Below are 22,301 nucleotides of genomic sequence, written 5' to 3' on the forward strand. Positions count from 1 at the left end.
CTCCTAATTTCTTTCTTAAGCTCCTTCCTGCAAGCCTTATATCATTAGATCTACATCATTACTAAATCTCTGCTAGATCAATGCTAGATCTCTATCATTACCTAGTTTTTTTAACCTTTTGTAAGCTCTACTTTTTTTCTTGACTAGATTTATAAAAGCCTTTGTTACACCATGGTTCCTGTACTCTACCACCCTTTCCCTGTCTCATTGGAATGAACCTATGTAGAATGTCATGCAAATATCCCCTGAACATTTGCCACATTTCTTCCGTACGTTTCCCTGAGAACATCTGTCCCAATTTATGCTTCCAAGTTCCTTGCCTGATAGCCTCATATTTCCCCTTACTCCAATTAACTGCTTTCCTAACTTGTCTGTTCCTATCCCTCTCTAATACTATGTTAAAGGAGATAGAATTGTGATCACTATCTCCAAAATGCTCTTCCACTGAGCGATCTGACTCCTGACCAGGTTTGTTTCCCAATACCAGATCAAGTACAGCCTCTCCTCTAGGCTTATCTACATATTGTGTCAAGGAACCTTCCTGAACACACCTAACAAACTTTACCCTATCTAATCCCCTTGCTCTAGGGACATGCCAATCGATATTTGGGAAATTAAGATCTCCCACCACAACAACCCTGATAGTATTACACCTTTCCAGAATCTGTCTCCCTATCTGCTCCTCGATATCCCTGTTACTATCGGGTGGTCTATAAAACACACCCAGTAGAGTTATTGACCCCTTTCTGTTCCTGACTTCCACCCAGAGAGACTCCGTAGACAATCCCTCCATGTCTTCCTCCTTTTCTGCAGCCGTGACACTATCTCTGATCAACATGCCCCCACCTCTTTTGCCTCCCTCCCTGTCCTTTCTGAAACATCTAAAGCCTGACACTCGAAGAAACCATTCCTGCCCCTGATCCACCCAAGTCTCTGTAATAGCCACATCATAGCTCAAAGTACTGATCCACACTCTAAGCTCATCCACTTTGTTCGTAATACTCCTTGCATTAATATAGACACATTTCAAACCATCGGTCTGAGCGCGTCCTTTCTCTATCATCTGCCTATCCTCCCTCTCGTACTGTCTCCAAGCTTTCTCTATTTGTGAGCCAACTGCCTCTTCCTTCATCTTTTCAGTTCAGTTCCCAACCTCCAACAATTTAAACTCTCCCTAGTAGCCTTAGCAAACCTCCCCGCCAGGGTATTGGTCCCCCTCGGATTCAAGTCCAACCCATCCTTTTTGTACAGCTCACTCCTGCCCCAAAAGAGGTCCCAATGATCTAGAAATCTGAATCCCTGCCCTCTGCTCCAAACCCTCAGCTGTGCACTTATCCTCCACCTCACTCTATTCCTATACTCACTGTCACGTGGCACAGGCGGTAATCCCGAGATTACTACCTTTGTGTCCTGCTTCTCAACTTCCTTCTTAACTCTGTTTTCTGTTTTCAGGACCTCCTCCCTTTTCCTGCCAATGTCATTGGTATCAATATGTACCACAACCTCTGGCTGTTCTCCTTCCCACTTCAGGATATCATGGATGTGATAAGAAACATCCTGGACCCTGGCACCTGGGAGGCAAACTACCACCTGTGCTTCTTTCCTGCATCCACAGAATTGCCTGTCTGACCCTCTAACTATAGAGTCCCCTATCACTGCTGCCATCCTCTTCCTTTCCCTACTCTTCTGAGCCACAGGGCCAGACTGTGCCAGAGGCACAGCCACTGTTGCTTCCCCCAGGTAGGCCTTTCACCCCCCCCCCCCCATAATACTCAAACAGGAGTACTTATTATTAAGGGGGACAGCCACTAGGGTACTCTCTAGCACCTGCTTCTTGCCCTTTCCTCTCCTGACTGTTATCCACTTATCTGTCTCCCGAGGCCTCGGTGTGACCACCTGCCTATAGCTCCTCTCTGTCACCTCCTCATTCTCCCTGACCAAAGGTCATCGAACTGCATCTCCAGTTCCCTACCACGGTCCTTAAGAAGCTGCAGCTCGATGCACCTGGCCCAGATGTACACATCTGGGAGACTGGGAGTCTCCCACATCTGACACCGAGCACAGAACACCAGCCTCACATACATACTCCCTGTCTGTATTCTATAGAAGCAACCTACCTCGCCTTGACCCGTTGAGCTAAAGCCTTCCTACTCTGTCTCCCTCTACTCCATCATCTGCTCCTCCGACGCCTGCTCTGTGAAGCTGTCTCCTTTTAAACTCTTCTCGCTGTTCTACCTGGCTGACTTCCATGCCTTGCACAGTTGTGTCCCGATCAAACCACTGAGGAAATAACCATCTCCTTTTAAACTCTTCTCGCTTTTAAACTCTTCATTGTAGCCATTAATGAGACTTGGTTGCAGGAATGGTGGCAGCTCATTGTTTGGGGGGTTCCATGGTGTGGTGGAGAGGGAGGGATTAAGGGGGAGGGGTAGCATTACTAGTCAAGGAAAATGGCATGGCAATGCTCAGGACAGACTGGAGAGCTGTCTAGTGAGGCTTTATGGAGAGAATTGAGAAATAAGAAAGGTATTCCTCATGTTGATGTGATTATATTATACACTACCCAACCGTATGCGGGATTTAGAGGAGCAAATTTGTACAGTGATTACAGACTGTTGCAAGAAATATAAGTTTGTGACAGTAGGTGATTTTAACTTTCCCCATATTGACTGGGACTTCCACACTGTAAACAGACTGAGTGGGAAAGAGTTTGTAAAATGTGTTCAGTAAAGTTTCTTGAATCAGTACATGAAAGTCCAAATGAGCGAGAGTGGGATATTAGATATTCTATTAAGGAAGAAAACAGGGCAGGTGACAGAAGTTTGTGTAGGGTAGCACTTTATAGCGGCCATGCATTTTGATTCCATATCCCGTTCCCATTCCATGGCCTCCTCTACTGTTGAGATGAAGACTCACTCAGTTTGGAGGAACACCTTATATTCCGTCTGGGTAGCTTCCAACTTGATGGCATGAACATTGATTTCTCTAACTTCTGTTAATGCCCCTCCTTCCCCCATCCCTATTTTATATATATATTCTTTTTTCTCTCTCTCTTTCTCTCTCACAATAACTCCTCGCCTGTTCTCCAACTCCCTCTGGTGTCCCCCTCCCCCTTTCTTTCTCCCGAGGCCTCCCGTCCCATGATCCTTTCCCTTCTCCAGCTCTGTATCCCTTTTGCCAATCACCTTTCCAGCTCTCAGCTTCACCCCTCCCCTCCTGTCTTCTCCTATCATTTCAGATCTCCCCCTCCCTCTCTCACTTCCAAATCTCTTACTAACTCTTCTTTCAGTTAGTCCTGACGAAGGGTCTCGGCCCGAAACGTCGACAGTGTTTCTTCCTGTAGATGCCGCCTGGCATGCTGCATTCCACCAGCATTTTGTATGTGTTGGTTAGGTTAAATGTAGGTAGGCTTTTCCCGCTGAGTTTGGGTGAGATTGCAACAAGAGGTCATGTGTTAAGGTTGAAAGGTGAAATGTTTTAAGGGGAACAGGAGGGTGAAGTTCTTCACTCAGAGGCTGGTGAGTGTGGAATGAGCTGCCAACGCAAGTGGTGGATGCGGTGTCAATGTGAATATTTAAGAGAAATTTGGAGAGGTACATGGATGGGAGCAGTATGGAAGGCTATGGTCTGGGTGCAGGTTAATGGGACTAGCAGATTAATGTTTTGGCATGGACTAGATGGGCCAAAGGACTTTCTTCTGTTCTATAGTGTTCTATGACTATTATAAGGAATATCAGAATAATTATCCCAGTACCTCATAACTCCTACCTTGTAAGGTACTATGAAAAACAGAATAAACAAACGTGTAGAACAGTCTTGTGCTTAGCAATGTATTTGCGTTATTCTTTTATTACCTTAGTTTTGCATGAATTTACTGAGCATTAGGAAACAGTTTCAGTACTGTGCAAGTCTTATATAAGAGGTGTGCCAAGGGTGGGGGTTCGCATAGGTGCAGACTCACCCAGCCCTGAGACACCAGGCAAGATCATTTGATCCCAAACAATTGGTTTATTGATCATTACAGTACGTCTCTCTGGTGCTTCCCGCTCCCTTTTCCTTTTCCTTTTCCCAACCTGATTCCCCTCTCTCTGCCCACTTACCACTCAGTCGACAGTAGAGACCCATATCAGAATCAGGTTTATCAGCACTCATGTCATGAAGTTGTTTGTTTTGTGCTAGAAAAAATCATGCAATACATAAAATTATTACAGTACAATGCAAAACTATTAAGCTGTATATATGTGGCTAAGACTTTTGCACAGTACTGTAAGTCTGATTTGCAATCAAATGAAGAGCTGAGCATATGTTTATGTGACTTTGCAGAGTGTTTAACAAACTGTGCAAATATACAGGTTACGATGCATCAATTATTCAGAATTTGGTAACTTATTTAATAAATTACCCATCTTGAGTTAAGAATTACAGCAATCGTAGTGTACTTATTTTGAAATTTTATTCATTTATTCTACATTGGCAGATACATTAGGAACATTTAAGAGACTCTTAAGCACATGGATGAAAGAAAAAAATTGTAAGGCTATGGGAGATTGATCTTGGAGTAGGTTAAAGCACAACATTGAGGGCTGAAGGGCCTGTGCTATTGTATGCTGTAACATTGGTTGAGAATGATGTGTCATCATTCTGGAAATGGCACGTAAATCAGCGCTTCATATCTCAATATCTGCTTTTTAGTGTTCTTGATTATTTGAATTATTGTGCAGCAACTCTTGAGGAAGAAGGGAACACAAATGCCACTGCAATTCCTGGGTACTTCAGGACAGGTGTTTTGTCTGAGATACATTTCCCTCCCCCTCCCAATTCTATTCTCCACTCTGGCCCCTTACCTGTTCTCAACCCCCCCCCCCCACATCTCTCCTTTCTCCTATGGTCCGTTCTCCTCTATCAAATTCCTTCATCTCCAGCACTTTACCTTACCTACCTGGCTTAACTGATCACCTTTTGTCTAGTCCTCCTTCTCCTCCCCCCACCTTTTTCTCTCATGTCCTCCCTATTTCTTTCCATTCCTGAAGAAGGATCTCAGCCCAAAACGTTTGTTCATTTCCATGAATGTGCGTTTCTCTGGATTTTCAGCATCTCTAGAATCTTGTGTTCATGAAATATCATGCCAACTTCCTCCACATTCACCTAATCATAAAATCTGTCAGTACACAGTGAACCGGTCTCCACAGAGAATTCCCAACAGCCTCCAAGTCTGTGAGGAAATTTCTTCTCATCTTTACATACTGATCTTTTGTGATGACAGTCCCAACTTCTGGGCATTCCAGCCGGAGAAACACGAATGCTTTCTCTACCATCAAGCTAAAAAGTACTACAACAAAGAAACAGGCCCTTTGGCCCATCAAGTCCATGCCAACCTGATCTTATGCCCAATACCCTCTATCTACACCCAGACCATATCCTGCAAGCCCCTTCTCCATCCATGTACGTACCAATCCAAAACTTCCTTAATTTTGTATCTTTCAGACAGATCAAGCTTTGAAAATGAACACATGTAATTCTAAAGTGAAATAAAATGAAGATGCCTTTTTAAAAAACTCAGATTTTTATTGTTTTTTTTTTGGCTAGATTTCAGAACCCTCTTGAGAGGTATCAGCACCAACTTTACAAGTAGTAAACAATGACATTACATTAACAGGTTTCCAGTAGCTGCCCATTCACTTCAAGTACATTTAAGAACATTTTATACATTAGATCAGGTGATCTGAGTGCAATCTGAAATAACCCATGCAACAACTTTTTAAAAAAAGTTTTGGGAACAGTTGAAAACTCACAATCGGATACAATGGTTTTCTTAATGAACAGGTAAGGCATTTACAAAGTGTTATGTCACAGGTGGCTGAAATTAAAACAAGAATGATAAGTCTTGATTGTAACACAGGAGGAGGATAGGACTGACAGGGCCAGTTAATCGAGTGTTGGGCCAATTTTTATTCTGGGCTACATTATCATTTTAGTCCAGTTTATCTGTGAGAATGTTTCATAGTCAGATAGGTAGGCTGTGAAGAGACATACAGACAATCCAAGGTAATCCACTTAATCCTCCAGCTCCTTTGCACTCAATGATCCCTGCAAGGCTGACATCAGAAGCAATGCCACCACCTAGAACTACAATATCAGGGCACAGATGAAATGATATTTTGGCAAGGTTCTCAGATTCTTGATCCTATGTGTTTTATAGCCGGTCAGAAAATACTTATCAAATTGGTCTGGGTACGAGGATTGGCTGCTAAAGCACCATGTCATTGAAAGTAGGGACAAAACTCAAAGCAAATGAGCTCTAATTAACCTAGGTAAATCACTTTGTCTTCTATATTTAAATATGTGAGAACATATCAATGTAAAAGCTGTTGCACAAATTTAATTTGAAGGGAAAATTCCTCCAAAATACATGCATTTCAGAATTGTAAATGCTCCATTTAATTATCACATTAAAATTTACAAAAATCATTTTCCTTAATAATACAATAAAATTAAAGCCTGAAACACCAGAGATTTGTTTAAAAAACCAATTAAAACATTTGCACAAGGATTACTGATTTTTTTTCAAGCTTTCAAATCAGTGTTTTGATCAAAATTCTTTTCAAGAAATAATCATGATTTTAAACTGAGCAATTAGGTAAAGTGACAGCACATTTATTACCAAAATCTGAATCCTTTAGATAATCTATATTGAGTAACTTTAAATAAAAAGTAGCCCATATTCAAGTTTTAACAGCAATGGCACTGAAAAGTATGGTACTTTGTGCTATTGCTTCACTATAGTTTAGCACCCTTATAAAAGTTAGTGAAGACTGAATCTGTAAGTTGAGATCACAAAGAAGCTTTGCTCAGTAGAATTTTAATTTTCCCCAGAGGCAATTCCAACCAACCAACAAGTACTTCAGAACAGAAAACACTCTGATTTTGCATTGAATTTGCATAAACAAATGGGCACCTGGATCCACTTTCATTCCTCTATATTAAAAAACTCATGATTAGCCAACTAATGGTCCAATATAATTAGCCAATTCTGAAATTGAAACTGCTATTGATAGAATTTCAGTGTGTGCATATTCTGAGAAAGGTACAGTGCAAAAGCTCCAAATCAGCAAACCTCTGTGACAAACTTTGAAAAGTCGCCTTAATATTTTTTGAACCTCAACCACTCTGAGCAATCAGTACAGGTTAAGAACCTGCTGCAACAATATTTTAATGACTTAACTGCCTTACAATTTAAATAGTTGAGCAAAATAGAACTGTAGTACAGGAAGAAAATAACTACAAGACCATCTTAAAAGCACTTAAAACTTCTTTTAAACTACCTTTTCCCCCATAAATACTTTGGGCAATTCTGAAAGTTTAAAAGTTCAGCTTTCTGAACATTACTACATTAAGTTTACACATAATTCTAGAGTTAAAACATTACAAAAGAAAATTTTCAAGAGCTCCTCAGTTCAAAAACTGAGTTATTACTGCATTAAACTGCAGCAACATGGAGATTCTGCAAATATTGTCAATTCATGATGAACCTTCTTGAGGCTGTGCACAGTAATTGTTGATTGAAGGAATCTGATCAGCAAATGACTGGGTCATCCACTGGCCATCAGGAACTTGACAAAATGTTGAGTCCACATTGAATTCGGAGTTGCTGGTTGCTGATACAAAAGAAGTCTGGTAAGTTCAATATAGCAAAAGTAGCATTGATAAGTAGAAGACAGATCAAAATTGCAAGTTGAAATTGTAAAATTCAGGTGAAAACATTTTAAGGTCACTAATCTTCAGCAACTTTCATGTACAAAAATGTTAATGTCCATTTCCTGTTCCAAGACAGACATTAAGAAACTCTAGAATCACCCAGGAGTTCAAAATGTTTTGTGCAATATTTTCGAACTCAAATTACCACAGGAACTGCTTAAGGGGAAAGAAAGTTGGGTTTTATAATTTCCTGCACAACACAGCAAGTTGTTGGTAATCCAATCTTCATCAATTAGAGGCAGCCCTCCTTATCCGCAAATTCAACCAACCGCGAATGGAGAAAACCCGGAAGTGCTCTTCCAGCACTTGTTGTTTGAGCACGCACAGACTTTTTTTCTTGTCATTATTCCCTAAACAAACAACCATCTTACATAGCATTTACATTGTATTAGGTCTCATAAGTAAGCTAGAGATGATTTAAAGTATACGGATGTGCGTAGGTTATCCTGGATCGGGAGCGATAAAAAAAATCCTAAGTTCTCTTACTAAGTAAGTCGGAACAGGTACAGCTGGTATTATTTAGCGTCAGTTAGTCAAATGTTTGTCTTAGTATATATTTTACCTTTCTATGCATATAAAACGCTTAAGAACGTATGTTTTAGTGCCGGGCAACAGATCACTCCCAAGTGTGCTCTCCACCAGTGCCTGGTTGATGTGGAGGCTCAAAAACCCAATAATTAAACCACTGCGTTGCTTAGTAATAATTGTAGCTTTCATTGGGGCAGGGCCATTCTCACTTTATCCTTTAAAATTGTTCTGATTGTTGACTGACTGTAGCCTAACGCTTTTCCAATGACCGATGGCGTTTCACCTCTTTCTGATCGCTTTATTATTTCCACTTTATTTTCAATCCTGATTGTGATTATTTTTGTGAACAGAAACACTGCAGATTCAGAGCTCTATAGCCAGGTCCTAATGTCCAACGCACTGAGACAGGTTAAACAAGGTCTGGGGTTCCACTGGGTCCTAAGGTCCACCGCATTGAGGCAGGCTGAATAAGGGACTTGAGCATCTGCGTTTTTTGGTATCCGCAAGGGGTCCCGGAACCAATCCCTCACAGATAAGGAGGGCCTACTGTACTCTACAGCACACTCAAATGACAAAAAAAATTTGCCAGAATCCTAAATTTAATGTTACATTTGCTCCTATAAATCTGTACTTGCCACATCATGCCTCAATTTATTTATGTACTCCATCAGAAGAGTTATTTGCCAAATTCTTTTGAAATAGAAGCTAACTGGATCAATACTAGCTGCCTGAACAGTCATCCTAGGAAGTACATCGACAACTCCCTCACTGCACTGGCTTTTCTATAGTTTTTGAGACCACCCCTGTTCACACATAGGCTACAGAATTCTAGTTCCACTGTCCTGGTTAGTGTGAGAAAAACTCATGGTGGTCAGTTGACACCCTATTCCATACTAAAGGAGATTTTTTCTTTACATTTTAAACAAGACAGGGACTTGTACAAGAAGATATTGTTATATTTCCTTCAGGTTTATGATCACAAGAACCAGAGACAGGGGCAGAAGCAGGAACAAACCAAGTTCCACCAGTTCTGACCTGCCACTCGGTAAGATCATGGCTGATCTGATCAAACAAACTATTCTTTCTGATTCCCGTCCCCACTGATTTCTGTTATTAGAATACCTTTTCATATTTAATGATTGCACGTGATACCACTATGTATTTCATAGTACTTCAATGCCTTGGGGAGTAGCTATACTAGTATCACTGAATACTACTCCATTGCCCTGATCAATGCTAGGTGTTCACACATCTGTAAACCAAATCACATATCAAATGCAAATTGGCTAGAAATGCTCATAAAGTATTAAGTCCAAACTACTGTGGTTTTGTCATTAATGTTCTTTCTTTTCATGTTTTTGCTTCCAAAATAATTGGTATTTCAGAAGATTGTTCTACAAATATCTGCTCAACTATTCTACAAAGACACAAATGGACCCTAAGAAAGGAGTAACAAGGCAATAGATATAAAGGTCTGGAGAGATCATAGGCTGACAATACAGTGATTTAGAAATTACAAGCAAACTGTTCTTTGATATAGCTGACAAACTTTTTAATATGAAGTATATGCAATGCTAAATAAAAAGCATGTACCCTGCACCAACTTTTGAATTATAAGTGATACTAATTAGCTGTATTGATTTAATTATCTAATCTTTACATAATTGTCAACAGTCCACATTTCCTGCAAGCTATCGAAACAGGCGACATTCACAGAGTTGTTACAGGGATGAAAGGCCATTCTGCCCACTGAGTTTGCATTTGCAATCCTGTTAGTCTATGTTGTCTGCTCTTTTTCTGCAGCCTACAACCTTTTTATCCCTCAGGTACAAAATAGCTGGATTGGAATGAAATAATTACTCAACAAATTTGTTCCAAAGTATTGATTATGTTGTGACTTACCTGGTTCAGTAGCAGCAAAATTGCATTGCCCATTGCTTTCAGCAGTTCTTTCAAGGTAGGCACCACCATAAGCAGCTTCATAGCCAGGGTCATATTTTTCCTCTTTGATTGCCATTTTCTTTGCTTCCACTGAAAGGAGAATTTTAATGTTATTGAAATCTCTTTATTCCCTAAACAATGAAAACTAAAAAGGCAACTCCCATTTCGCCTGTGGCCTGAGCAGGAAGTTGACCATTAAGATGGGAAAGTTGGGGATTTTGCTCTTGGCCAACAAATGGGAATTGAACAAATCAATACAACATCAAGCTGGACAGAAAGTAGAAACCCTCAGTAAGATGACCCCGTATTATGGGCTGTGATTGAGAGGTCACATTTCCAGAAAACGGCCTGTACCGCAATTTACCATAATTTGAATTAACATCACCAACATGTGCACAAAGAAATGCCAGCAGAGAATAAAATAAAAATAGACAAATTCTGAGAGTAAATTTTATTCCGCATGTCAGATTTCCAGCCAGTGATTTGTGGATTCCTTAAAGACAAAATTCTGTTAACCAAACAGCCATAATGCACGGTCACCCAAGTTTACAATTTTAATTCACTGGTTTATTTGGGCGTAGTCTTCTCTGAGGAGACTCTGATATGCATCCTTATTTGACAGTAGTTCTTTCTCTAATTACACATTAATGAAACAACCACTTGGATTTACCAGTCAGCTAAGGAAATTATTGGAACTAGCTTTATCCAATTAGATATCCTTTTGTTATTGAAGAGATTAATAAAGAGTTCAGATTGAGTCCTGATGTAGTTTCATGTCTCAGCCCAAAACATTGACTGTTTATTCATTTCTATAGAGGCTGCCTGATTTGCTGAGCTCCTCTAGCATTTAAAGGGTGTTGCTCTGGACTTCCAGCATCTGCAGAATATCTTGGTGTTCAGATTGGAAGCTGGCTAGGCTTAATTGACATTGTATTACCCTAACCAAATTCTAAATCGTTGGCTTTGTACATAGTCAAAAGACCCGAGGTTTCTAATACAACATCAATCCCCAGTTTACAATGCTGATGGTTGCATCAATGCAACAGCACTTTTGTGTAATCTACCAGTCTATCTGGCTACAAGAACTTAAGCTCTATTTGAAGAACACAGCACAATACAAAAGTTGTACAGTGATAAAATTGTTTAAATTTCCTGGATAGCAAGCAGATTCTTTGAAGAGTAGATTTATTTTCCTGTGAATATAAATGAAAATGACAATGGATCTTTGCAGAGGTTTAATCATATACTGTACTCTGGATTAATGTCAGTTTTTGTACCTTTTTTTAAAAAGATTATTCATCTGTTGCAAGTTCATCAAAACATGTAGTAAAATTTATTGCTTACATCAACGACCAATATAGTCCGAGGAAGTGCTGGGGAAAGTCTGGAAGTGTTGACACCAGAAACATGGCAGCACGTGTGCAGCTTATTAACCCTAACCCATACATCTTTGGAATGTGGGAATCAAGGGATATGGGGACAAGGCAGGAACAGGGTATTGATAGTGATTGATCAGCCATGATCTCAAAATCGTGGTGCAGGCTCGAAGGGCCGAATGGTCTACTTCTGCACCTATTGTCTATTGACACTGGAGCACCTGGAGGAAATCCACTGTCACGGGGAGGACGTACAAGCTCTGATCGTTGGCGCTGTGAATGTTGGGCTAAATACAATGCCATCCTATACAATTCCATTTAAAGCTATTACTTTCATTCTAATATGAAAGCGTTAATTGACCTAAGCAGATTATTCCCAAGCAACTGAACATGATAGGATGATTAGTAAATGGAGAAAGTCAAGTCTACATATTAAAAGACATAAAAAGCAATATTGAACCCATGTAGTTTTTCAATCTGAGGGAGGTTGTTTGAATTGCAACCACATTACTAACCTTGAGCTTTCTGCAAATCAAACGAGTATTCAACTTCTGTGACTTCTGGAGCATTCTTAATGCCTTTCAAATGATTTCGTAGTTCCTTTAGCTTGATATAATAATGTACCTTATCCTGGGCCCGAGGAAACTGTGCACACCTTGCACTGGAAGAGGGCATGACATAGATCACCTTCAAAATAAATTTACATTAATGTAATTACCCTTACAGAAAACCCACTGAAGGAAAAGGAAGTGAGGTTGTGACTTGGCTATCTGGCATTGACAAAAGCACACTGAAAGGATGAAAAAAGATAGCATGTAAATATAGAGAATAATGAACCCTGGGGTTGGATACAAGGCAAGGCAAATCAGAAGCACTGGGGAAATTTAGTAGATACAGGAAAGGTACTGGAAGAAGCAAGAAGTAAATTAAATATTCTAGGATTCATAGATGGATGGAAGACGATACTGAATAAGATGTTGAGAATTTGAGAAGGATAATATTGTAGATGCTGGAAGTTTGAAATAAAACCAGAAAATGCTGGAAATCCTATTTGTGTTGACAAATGTTGTTGGTTAGAGGGGAATCAAAAGTAATTGGAGATGCTTTGGGGACAAATGAACAATTTGGAAATCTACAGAACCAAGGCAGGGTATAACTGTATTGTTCTATTACTAATTAGGATAATCTAGTGGATCACCAAGAAAGAAACAATCCCAAGAGAAAGAACAAAAGGAATTCCAAGTCAGATCACTGGGTTGCAAAACTCCTGAGATTATTTTCTTCAGCAACCCGAGTACAGGGAAGTTCAGGTTTCAAACAAGGCAACAGATTCTCAGAGTAAGAAAATAAGACAATGAACCACAATTCCAAACTGAAAACCAAACATGAATTTACATTAAATATAAGCAGAAAAGACGCCACTCTGCCCTCAATGCCTATCAGTCGTTCAGTAAAATCATGAATGATCCTTTATTTCAACCCACTTTCCTGGACTGACCCCATGTCACATGATTTCCTTCATAACAAATCAATCAATCCTTCTATCGCAGACAGGTATTCCTTAGCTAGGGAAACCAGATCTGTACAGGATTTCTTCTCCAACCTCCAGTAATTTCTCTCCCTGCCACCTTCTCTCTTTTTTCATTCCCAATTCTGGTTACACTTGCACCCTTTCTCCTCAACTCACCTGTGAAACACTTCCCTCTGGTGTCTCCCCTCCTTCCCTTTTTAATCTGGCTTCCTTTCCAGTCTTGATCAAAGTCAAGTCAAAGTACATTTATTACCAAAGTATATATACTATACAACCTTCAGATTCACCTTCTTACAGGCAGCTACAAAACAAAGAAACCCAATAGAACCCGTAAAATAAACACTATCAAACACCCAACATGAAGTAAAAGAAGGGATTAAAAAGTGCAAATACAAGAAAACATAGCATTCAGAACTGAAGTTCACAAAAGTGAGTTCACACTGTGATAGTTGCGGGCCACAGCCACAGTTCGGTGCAGAGACGTGTAAACCTCGTGGAGGTTTTCTCATCTCTTCACAGAAGGGTCTTGGCCAGAAATGTCGACTGTTTATTTCTCTCCATAGATGCTGCCTCACTTGCTGAGTTCCTCCAGCATTTTGTGAACTCCACAAGATTTCCAGCACCTACAGAATCCCATGTTTAAGACCTGTATACACATTTCAGGTACACTCTGATTTAATTGCCACAAGAAGTTTCTATTTTTAAATCCCATTCCAATAAAGACCAATATTCTATTTGGCTTCCTAAATGAAAAATACAATTATTTTCTCACCAAAGTACATTTTCCTCAGTATAGTTCTCCTGCCATATTCCCACTCATTCACTTAGTCTGTCTCAGTACCCTGAAACCTCTCTGAATCCTCCTGATAATTCTCACTGCCACAGTTTAAAATTACTTTATTTCTGAAACAAATGCTTCCAGAATGTATACTAAATGAAGACAAAGCGGCAGATTTTTGCTATAGGGTATAGCAGCAACAGATGAAGCTCATTAGTTAATGATATTTATTATGTGAAGATATGGCAGCAAGATAGGGATGAAAGAGAAAACTGGAAGTGGGATTTCAGATGAATTCTATATGCCATAAAGTTGGGTGATGTGCTTACGGTTTCTCCTTCAGGAATCTTGTGTGGCTGTTGCCCAAATTCCAAATTCTTGACCTTAACTCCAAACACTTCCTTGCTAAATATTTCATAAATGCCTGTAATAAATGATTGGTAGAATCAAATTTAATATAGTCACCAAATTAACAAGCTAGATTCTGGTCATCCATTTCTGAAGTGCTGATGCTTTTCGACAGAATCCCTTCATCAATACCACCAACAGACACTTTGACCTACACATTACTTTTCTGTCTGATGAACTAGAATGTATACATTTGTCAAAATGAGGGGCTTGAGGATCTTTCTACATTAATGCATTTAAGGATTAAATCCATATCCTTCAGAAAGTATAGATGGTGAGGTGGCTTTTCACCTAGAGGCCAATCTTAAATTCAGCATAAATTAAAGGGATAAAATCATAGTCTTTTCCCCATTAGTGCAAAGCATTTTCCTCTTACTGTCCTGAGCACGATCTAGGAACTTTAAAGCCACCACTTGGTCGTATTCCCCACTATGCACACAAATAATTTCCATAAGATGAAGAAGCAGAATTAGGCCATTTGGCCCAACAAGTCTGCTTCATCATTCCATCTGGCTTTATTATCCTCCACTTCATTTCCTGCCTTCTCCCCGTAATTTCAGATATGAATTTATAGCCAGAGCCAAACTCAATCTGATTTTACTACTTCAAATTTGCACTTACATTTTCCATTAAAAACAGCAATCCGTGGCTTATATTTCTGCAGTTTTTGCAGAAGTATTTTTCCTCCTTCCCGAATCTCTTTACTGAAATAAAAATAGAAATTAAATTCTCATTTTAAGCAAAACTACAAATCAGAAACTACTTCACATTCATTAGTCACCTTTTAAGGTCTTTGCTTCCTGGAGTAGTTCTCTCCACCATGTTTGTGAAACCAATTCCATATTTCTCTGGTAAAGAAGCATCATCCATGTGATTTAAAGGCACATCAATAAGACCAGACATAAATAAGCACTTCCCTGTAGAAGAAAGGAGAAAACCGAGATTGAATATACATCAAATTTTAAAATAGATTCAGTTAACAACTCAGAAACCTAGATATTCCATTTCTGAAAGTGTGTCACTCCCAACAAATATAAAACATCTGAAAGATTTAATATCCACCAGTGTTGCTGAGCCATTCAAGGACTTACAAAAATGATTTCCAGGTCCAGGATAATGATGTCCTTTGTATGCAGCCATCAACCCAGGATTAATTCCAATCTAAAACAGACAATAAGCTCAGTACATATTGAAAAGTTAATTATAATTGGTATGTAATGAAAACTAAACATACAAAACTAAAATACCCAATAATTGGCTTTCTTCATTAAAAATAGCAACATTTAAAAGATATTTACATAAATACATGGATAGGGAAGGTTTATAGGGGTATGGACCCTTTAGGACTGACTAGCTTAGGTGGGCACCATGATCAGCATAGGATAGTTGCATGTTATATTATCTGATTGATCTTAAGCCTGCATCTCTAACACGGAACAAGTTGGCTGAAGGACTTGATTTTGTGTTGAACGCATCCATTACAACTGCATGTGATTATTATGCACAACGTACTCTGTAACATCCCTGAAGATTTTGCTGGTCTGGCCAGTACTTTTGATCAACAATACATTCCACATTGAGATCACTACAGCTGAGCCCAATGCTGTCGCCAGTGAGCACTCCCTGTACCAAAAAGGGGAAAGCCAAGGATAAGCTTTCATTTCCGATCTGTCTGTTATCCTGGACCTAGCTGAAGTCCTCCTTGAGTTGAAGGCTTCCTACGGAATTTTTGTCCAAAATATTTAAGACATAGATATTAGCCCAAGGTTTAAATGATTGGATCAAACCAATGTCAAAAACTGACAGAAGGGCAATGCTGGATTACTGGTGCTTTAAAACCAGTCACCTTGGGCAGGTGGGACTCTCCATCCTTGGTTGGCAGCTCATCTAGAAGGAAAACTCTGGTCTCAAACCTCCACTGCCTTGTGGCTATACCCACTCATAGGGAAAGTTTCAAGGGTAAACCACGAGGAAAATTCCTGAGCTGAAGTCCCTAAGGCAGTCCTACACTGAGCTTAATGCTGACTGCCACTGATGCCAAACTATCAGTCTCTGCCATCCCAGTGGATTCATCAGCTGTGTGGAGAGGGGAAACCTGCTACAAGGGCAACAGTTTGCTCTCCATAATCATACTGCCCCGGTTTGTGTATTACAGACAGTTGGGTTGCAACATCCATGGCTGACCCCGACTAACAGAAGGCCTTTCAATTTCATATGTGATGATGTTTGCAATTTACGCCATTAGAGTAAGGAAGCACCTGGGTTTCCCTGTGCTTTAGGAGAAGCTTGTTTAGAGAAACTACAGCTGCTGTTTTACAACTAACAAAATACTGTATTTATGAAATGTCCCAACACAGTTTCCAAGATCACAACAAACAAAAATAAATCTGCACATTGCTGTGCAAGGAGACACTAAAATAGATTTGGTTAAAGACAGCTTTTAAGTATCATCTTAACAGGAAAAGAGGGAAGTAGCCAGATGTACAGAGGAATGTATCAAGGCACTGGCAGCTGAAGACAGGATGCAAACTGTGATGGAATTAAATCTGGAAATAACTAGTTCAAGGAACACAGGTTTGAGTACTTTCCCCTTTGAATTCATTGTCTTTCAATCATCCCCTAAATTCACCCTCCAAATTAACCTCATAACCTATATTCATCACCACTCCATGAACGTAAGACCAAAAGACACAAGAGCAGAATTAAGCCATTTGTCCCATCAAATCTCCTCTGCTGTTCCATTATGGCTGATATATTATCCATCTCAATCCCATTCTACTGCCTTCTCCCCATAACCTTTGATGACCCTACTAATCAAGAACCTATCAACCTCACTTTAAATATATCCAATGACTCTGCCTCCACAACCGTCTGTGGCAATGAATTCCACTGATTTACCATTCTCTGGCTAAAGAAATTCCTTCTCATCTCCGTTCTAAATGGACATCCTTCTTTTCTGAGGCTGCGCCCACTGGTGCTAGACTTACCCACAACAGGAAGCATCCTCTCCACATCCATGCAATCCAGGTCTTTCAAAATTCATAGATTTCAATGAGATTCCCCCTTGTTCTTCTAAACTCTAGCAAGTACAAGCCGAGCGCCATCAAATACTCATGTTAACCCTTTCATTTCCTGAATCAGTCACTGGAACCTCTCCTATGATAGCACATCTTTTAGATAAAGGCCCAAATCTGCTCACAATATTCCAAGTGTGGTCTGACCAATGTCTTATAAGACTCAGGATTATATTCTTTCTTTTATATTCTACTCCTCTTGAAATGAATGCTATTATTGCATTTGCCTTCTATACTATTGACTCAACCTGCAAGTTAACCTTTAGGGAATTCTGATGAGGTCTCCCAAGACCCCTTGTACCTCTGATTTTTGAATTTTCTCCATTTAGAAAATAGTCCATGCCTTTATTCCTTCGAAGTACAGGCAGTCCCCAGGTTACGTACGAGTTCTGTTCGAGTCCGTCTTTAAGCCAGATTTGTACGCAAGTCGGAACAAGTACATTCGGTATTATTTAGCGTCACTTAGTCAAACGTTTGTCTTAGTACATAGTATATATTTTACCTTTCTATGCATACAAAACACTTAAACGTATGTATTCCAACAATTAAACCACTGCATTGCTTAGTAATAATTATAGCTTTCATCTGGGCAGGGCCTTTCACATGCTCCATTATTCTCACTTTATCCATTATCCTTTAAAATTGTTCAGATCGTTGACCGACTGTAGCCTAACGCTTTTCCAATGACTGATGGCGTTTCACCTCTTCCCAAATGCTTTATTATTTCCACTTTATTTTCAAATGTGATCGCTTCCCGTCAATGGAACAGAAACACTGTGGGCGGCGGGTCCCGACCTGCGCTGGCTTGAGGTCCGCTGGGTCCTAAGGACTACAGCACTGAATCCCCCGGGTGCTAAACTGCACCACACTGAGACAGGTTAAATGGGACAGGTGGGGGCTGTGCCGGGTTTGGGTATTTGATCCTCCACAATATTCAACGTGGGAATTTAAACTGGAGGTGGCAGTGTTTTTTTTTTATGAGGTCGAGTTGCGAGCTCGACATCAACCTGGCACGGATGGTACGGGAGTCACTGGATCGACATCAACCTGGCATGGGAGCGGTCTGTCACTAAATCGAACTTGGGACCCTCCGTTCTCCAGCCCGGTGCTGATCTGGCTGCGCCACCAGCTGACCAAAACGGGGTGGGGGGGGGGGGGGGGTGTGTCAGGGTGAATCTTATTAAGAAAAATTTAAGCCAAATACAAAGTTAAACACTCAACACAGTGTCAACAGCAACTACTTAAAATGGCAGACGACGTTCTCCTTCCTCGGTTCATAAGTACGAGTTGTCTATAAGTCAGACGTTCGTAACTCAGGGACTGCCTGTACATGACCATACACTTCCCGACACTGTATTCCATCAGCCAGTCGTCTGCAAACTTGGCCACAAAGCCACCAATTCCGTCATCCAAATTATTAGATGAAATGAAGTGGTCTTAGCACCAACCCTTACATAATACCACTAATCACTGGCAACCAACCAGAAAAGGCCTTCTGCCAGTCAGCCAATCTTCTATCTTTTCTGTAATATCATGGGCTCTATCTTAAGTCAGTGGTCCCCAACCTCCGGGCCATAGCCTGGAGGTTAGAGACCACTGTCTTAAGTAACCTCAAGTGGGGCACCTTGTCAAAGGCCTCCTGAAAATCCAAGTAAACATCCATCTACTCTCTTTTGTTTCTCTCTGCCTATTATTTCCTCAAAGAGTTTCAACAGATTTGTCAGGCAAGATTTCCCCTTAAGGAATCTATGCCGACTTTGGCCTATTTTATCACGTGCCTCCTAGAGTACACATCCTTAATAATGGACCTTGTCATTTTCATCCAAGAGACAGGACTGGATGTGGAGATCAGGTTTAACTGCATCTGATCCCCTCCGATCAAGTTGTCACCCCTGTCACAGAACCAAAGCTCTCTTAAAAATCACTTGGCATTCTACATTATTATGTAAAAGGAAAATTTTCCTTCCTCATTTTTCTTTACCTATCTGCAAACGATGACAAGTCAACTGCACTATCTCCTCCAATATTTTCTCCCGCTCTTGTTTGGCTGGGACCTGTGGCTCTGTTCTTATCTACACAGTAGTAGTCTATACTATTTTCTCTTTCTGTTACCATGCCTGTTATCTTTGATGACATCTGAAGGATCTATCCCCACCTCCTTCTCACTTGTAATGTCATCCAGAGATGTAGGGTCAATATGAACATGTACTGCAGTGCAACCCAAGTTTTCCTCACTACCACTCCTTCACTGTCAATTGAAACTGTGAGGCTGGTTATCTGTAATAAGCACCAAATACATTATCTTTAGTCCCCATCACGAACTCCATTTTCTAGTTCATTATATCTTCTTTGGGGAACCACCAGAGGCTATGTCAAACTGCTTAGTACTTTGATTTTATTCTGAAGCTACTAACCACATATCCGTAATTCACTGTTGACTCATTTTCACCTCTATAATATAGTTAGGCTCTGCCTTATTCAAGCTAATCTGCTAAAATATTTTTTATTGTTTTTACATCTGAACTATTCTAGAACATTCCAGCCCATTCTTTCCCTCATTTTATCCTGGGTGAAGCTGAGACCATTAAAAAACTTGCTCCTCAGGTCCTATTCACTAAATGCCATTGGGTTTGCTAATTCAGCTGCACACAAGTTATATCTTGATCTTAAAAACTTATCCTTGTTTCAAATCCCTAATCTCACTTTTCCCTCTCTGTGACTGGCTCAATTTGCAGAGATAGTGAAATGATGAGGTGAAGGGGGTGGCCACGAGTACAGCTTACAGAGTTAAGTTTGGAGGGTAAAATAATTAGAAAAAGGCAAGCACCATGAAGTGTTCACGTTGTGGATCCCTAATATCATAATGTCACATCTTGGATCTTGCCAGCAGGATATCAGCCTACCAATTAAAAACTGATTCAGGCTTGGTTTTATGAGGCAAGATCACAATAATTCTCTACCCTTATTTCAAGCAGAATAATAGAAAAGGAAATTGAAGGATTGGTCCAAACCAGATAGCTTAGGGACTACTTTAATAATTTAAAAATTATTTTTAAAGCTCCACTATTAAGTTTAAATTCAGTTTATTGTTATTCAACCATACACATTTATACCACCAATATTCTTCCAGAATAAGGTGCCCAACACAGCATATATATATATCTCTCACAGAACACAGTTACATTACCACAAATAAATTAATAAATAATAAGGAGCATTTATGACACACATTAAAAAGTAAACAATATATTGTTACTGGCAGTTTTTAAGCGGTCAAACTTGGGTGGTGGCGGGGAGTTCTTATGGCCTGGGGGAGACGGAATGTTATGATTAAGTTGTATAAGATGTTGGCAAGACCATATTTGAATATTGTGTGCAGTTCTGGTGAGACTAGAACTAGAGGTAATAGGTTCAGGGTAAAAGGTGAAACATCTAAGGGGAACATGAGGAGGCAGTACTTTATTCAGAGGTTTGTGTGAGTATAGAACAAGCTACTCGCTGAATTGGTGGATGTGGGTTTGATGCCAGAAGTTAAGAGAAGTTTGTATAAATACATGGATGGAAGGGGTGTGGAGGGCATTGGGACTAGGCAGGATATAGTTTGGAACAGACTACACATAGGCCAAAGGGCCTGTTTCTGTGCTGCAGTGCTCTATGACTCTAAGAACATGAGAAACAAAAACACTAAACTCTGACTGTTGAATTTAAAACTTCTGGGCTTCTGGACTTTGCTTATCTCCGGCATTGTTTATAACAGGAATCAATACCAGCCAAAGGCCTGTACAGAGAAGTACATCTCTAAGTATTTAGTATTTTAATTAGCGAGAGTGTTACTGCATTAGTGACATGAATAAAAAAGAGCTGGGATTCAAAACCAAATACTGAACAGCAATCAGAAGATCACTAGCACCCCTAAGTGGCAATTAGGGCAGTCGCAACAAAGCCCAGAAGTGTCATGCAAACGCACCCAGTCAACTAAATATAGAGGTTATGTTTCTACCACTGCACCTAGTCATCAAAGAAATCAGTACAGTTCCATCTTTCACTTATGCCAGGAAATGCAACATTTCATGTTTACAAATTCAGTCCATTTATTCAAACATCAGCATAAGAATTTTACCTTATGCTTTCTAATCAGTGTAGGCTTGTAATACAAATTATATATGAATTAAGTTAACATTTTTTGTGATTAGATAGAGGAACTTGTTTCATAAGGTACCAATCATAGTTAGACACAGGGTCAAAGAACTGGAGAATTTGATATTTTATATTCTTGTTCCAGAGAGTGAGAATAAATGCAGAAAATGCAAATCAGTGAATTTAACTACAGCAGTGATTTGTAAAAGGTAAATCACATTTAGTCTTTTTCTTGATGAGCTGATAAGTGATTGATGGGGCAATGCAGATGATGTGTTGTGAGTGGACTGGAGGAAGATGGACTATAGACCGCAGTTAACAACCTGAATTCAACTGCACACTGAAGAATTTATGATAAGAAAAAAGTAGAATTGTAGCGATGTACTACATACAGAGCTAGAGACGACATGCAGTCGGTAAGTCGTTTTGAGACTAGTTTATTCAAACTTAGCGGCACTGGCATTTAAATCCCTAGTGCCCGCCCTCTCCGAAATGACATCAGAGGTGCATTACCAAAGTCTCTCCCCGCGTGCTGGCTATTTGTGAGCTGGTTTGCCTGTGTAGAAAGTGGGTCGCCACATAACCCCCCCCCCCCGCCCCCAGAACCGGCGATACACCCCCCAATGTCCACAGTCTGGATCAGCCTCTGTGCTGCGGTGCCTGAACCTCGACTGGCTGCGCCAAGTCCACATGGGCTGGTTTGAGTTGGTCCACTGTGAAAACCTCCTCTTTCCCCCCAATCTCCAGAACGTACGTGGACCCATTGTTGTTGA

General features: G+C 40.2%; 1 protein-coding gene across 7 annotated transcripts in view; it reads right to left on the reverse strand.

The window, feature by feature from the left end:
- The window catches only part of LOC132398338 (G/T mismatch-specific thymine DNA glycosylase-like), an 82,328-nt gene that overhangs the window by 49,132 nt on the left and 10,895 nt on the right, over window positions 1-22,301 (reverse strand). For 4 of the 7 annotated variants that reach the window (XM_059977619.1, XM_059977618.1, XM_059977617.1 and 1 more), the window contains exons 4-10: window positions 15,409-15,478; window positions 15,099-15,234; window positions 14,939-15,021; window positions 14,239-14,333; window positions 12,116-12,287; window positions 10,186-10,314; window positions 4,101-4,175 (exon numbers count right to left, since the gene is read on the reverse strand). In XM_059977619.1, coding sequence (XP_059833602.1) covers window positions 4,101-4,175; window positions 10,186-10,314; window positions 12,116-12,287; window positions 14,239-14,333; window positions 14,939-15,021; window positions 15,099-15,234; window positions 15,409-15,478 — 760 coding nt within the window. Of the gene's footprint in view, window positions 1-2,492; window positions 4,176-5,529; window positions 7,656-10,185; window positions 10,315-12,115; window positions 12,288-14,238; window positions 14,334-14,938; window positions 15,022-15,098; window positions 15,235-15,408; window positions 15,479-22,301 lie in introns of those variants that run through there. The other 3 variants (XM_059977615.1, XM_059977613.1, XM_059977616.1) reach the window with 2 other exon arrangements.

This window comes from Hypanus sabinus, chromosome 8 (assembly GCF_030144855.1).
Source record: "Hypanus sabinus isolate sHypSab1 chromosome 8, sHypSab1.hap1, whole genome shotgun sequence".
NCBI classification, from domain to species: Eukaryota; Metazoa; Chordata; class Chondrichthyes; order Myliobatiformes; family Dasyatidae; genus Hypanus; species Hypanus sabinus.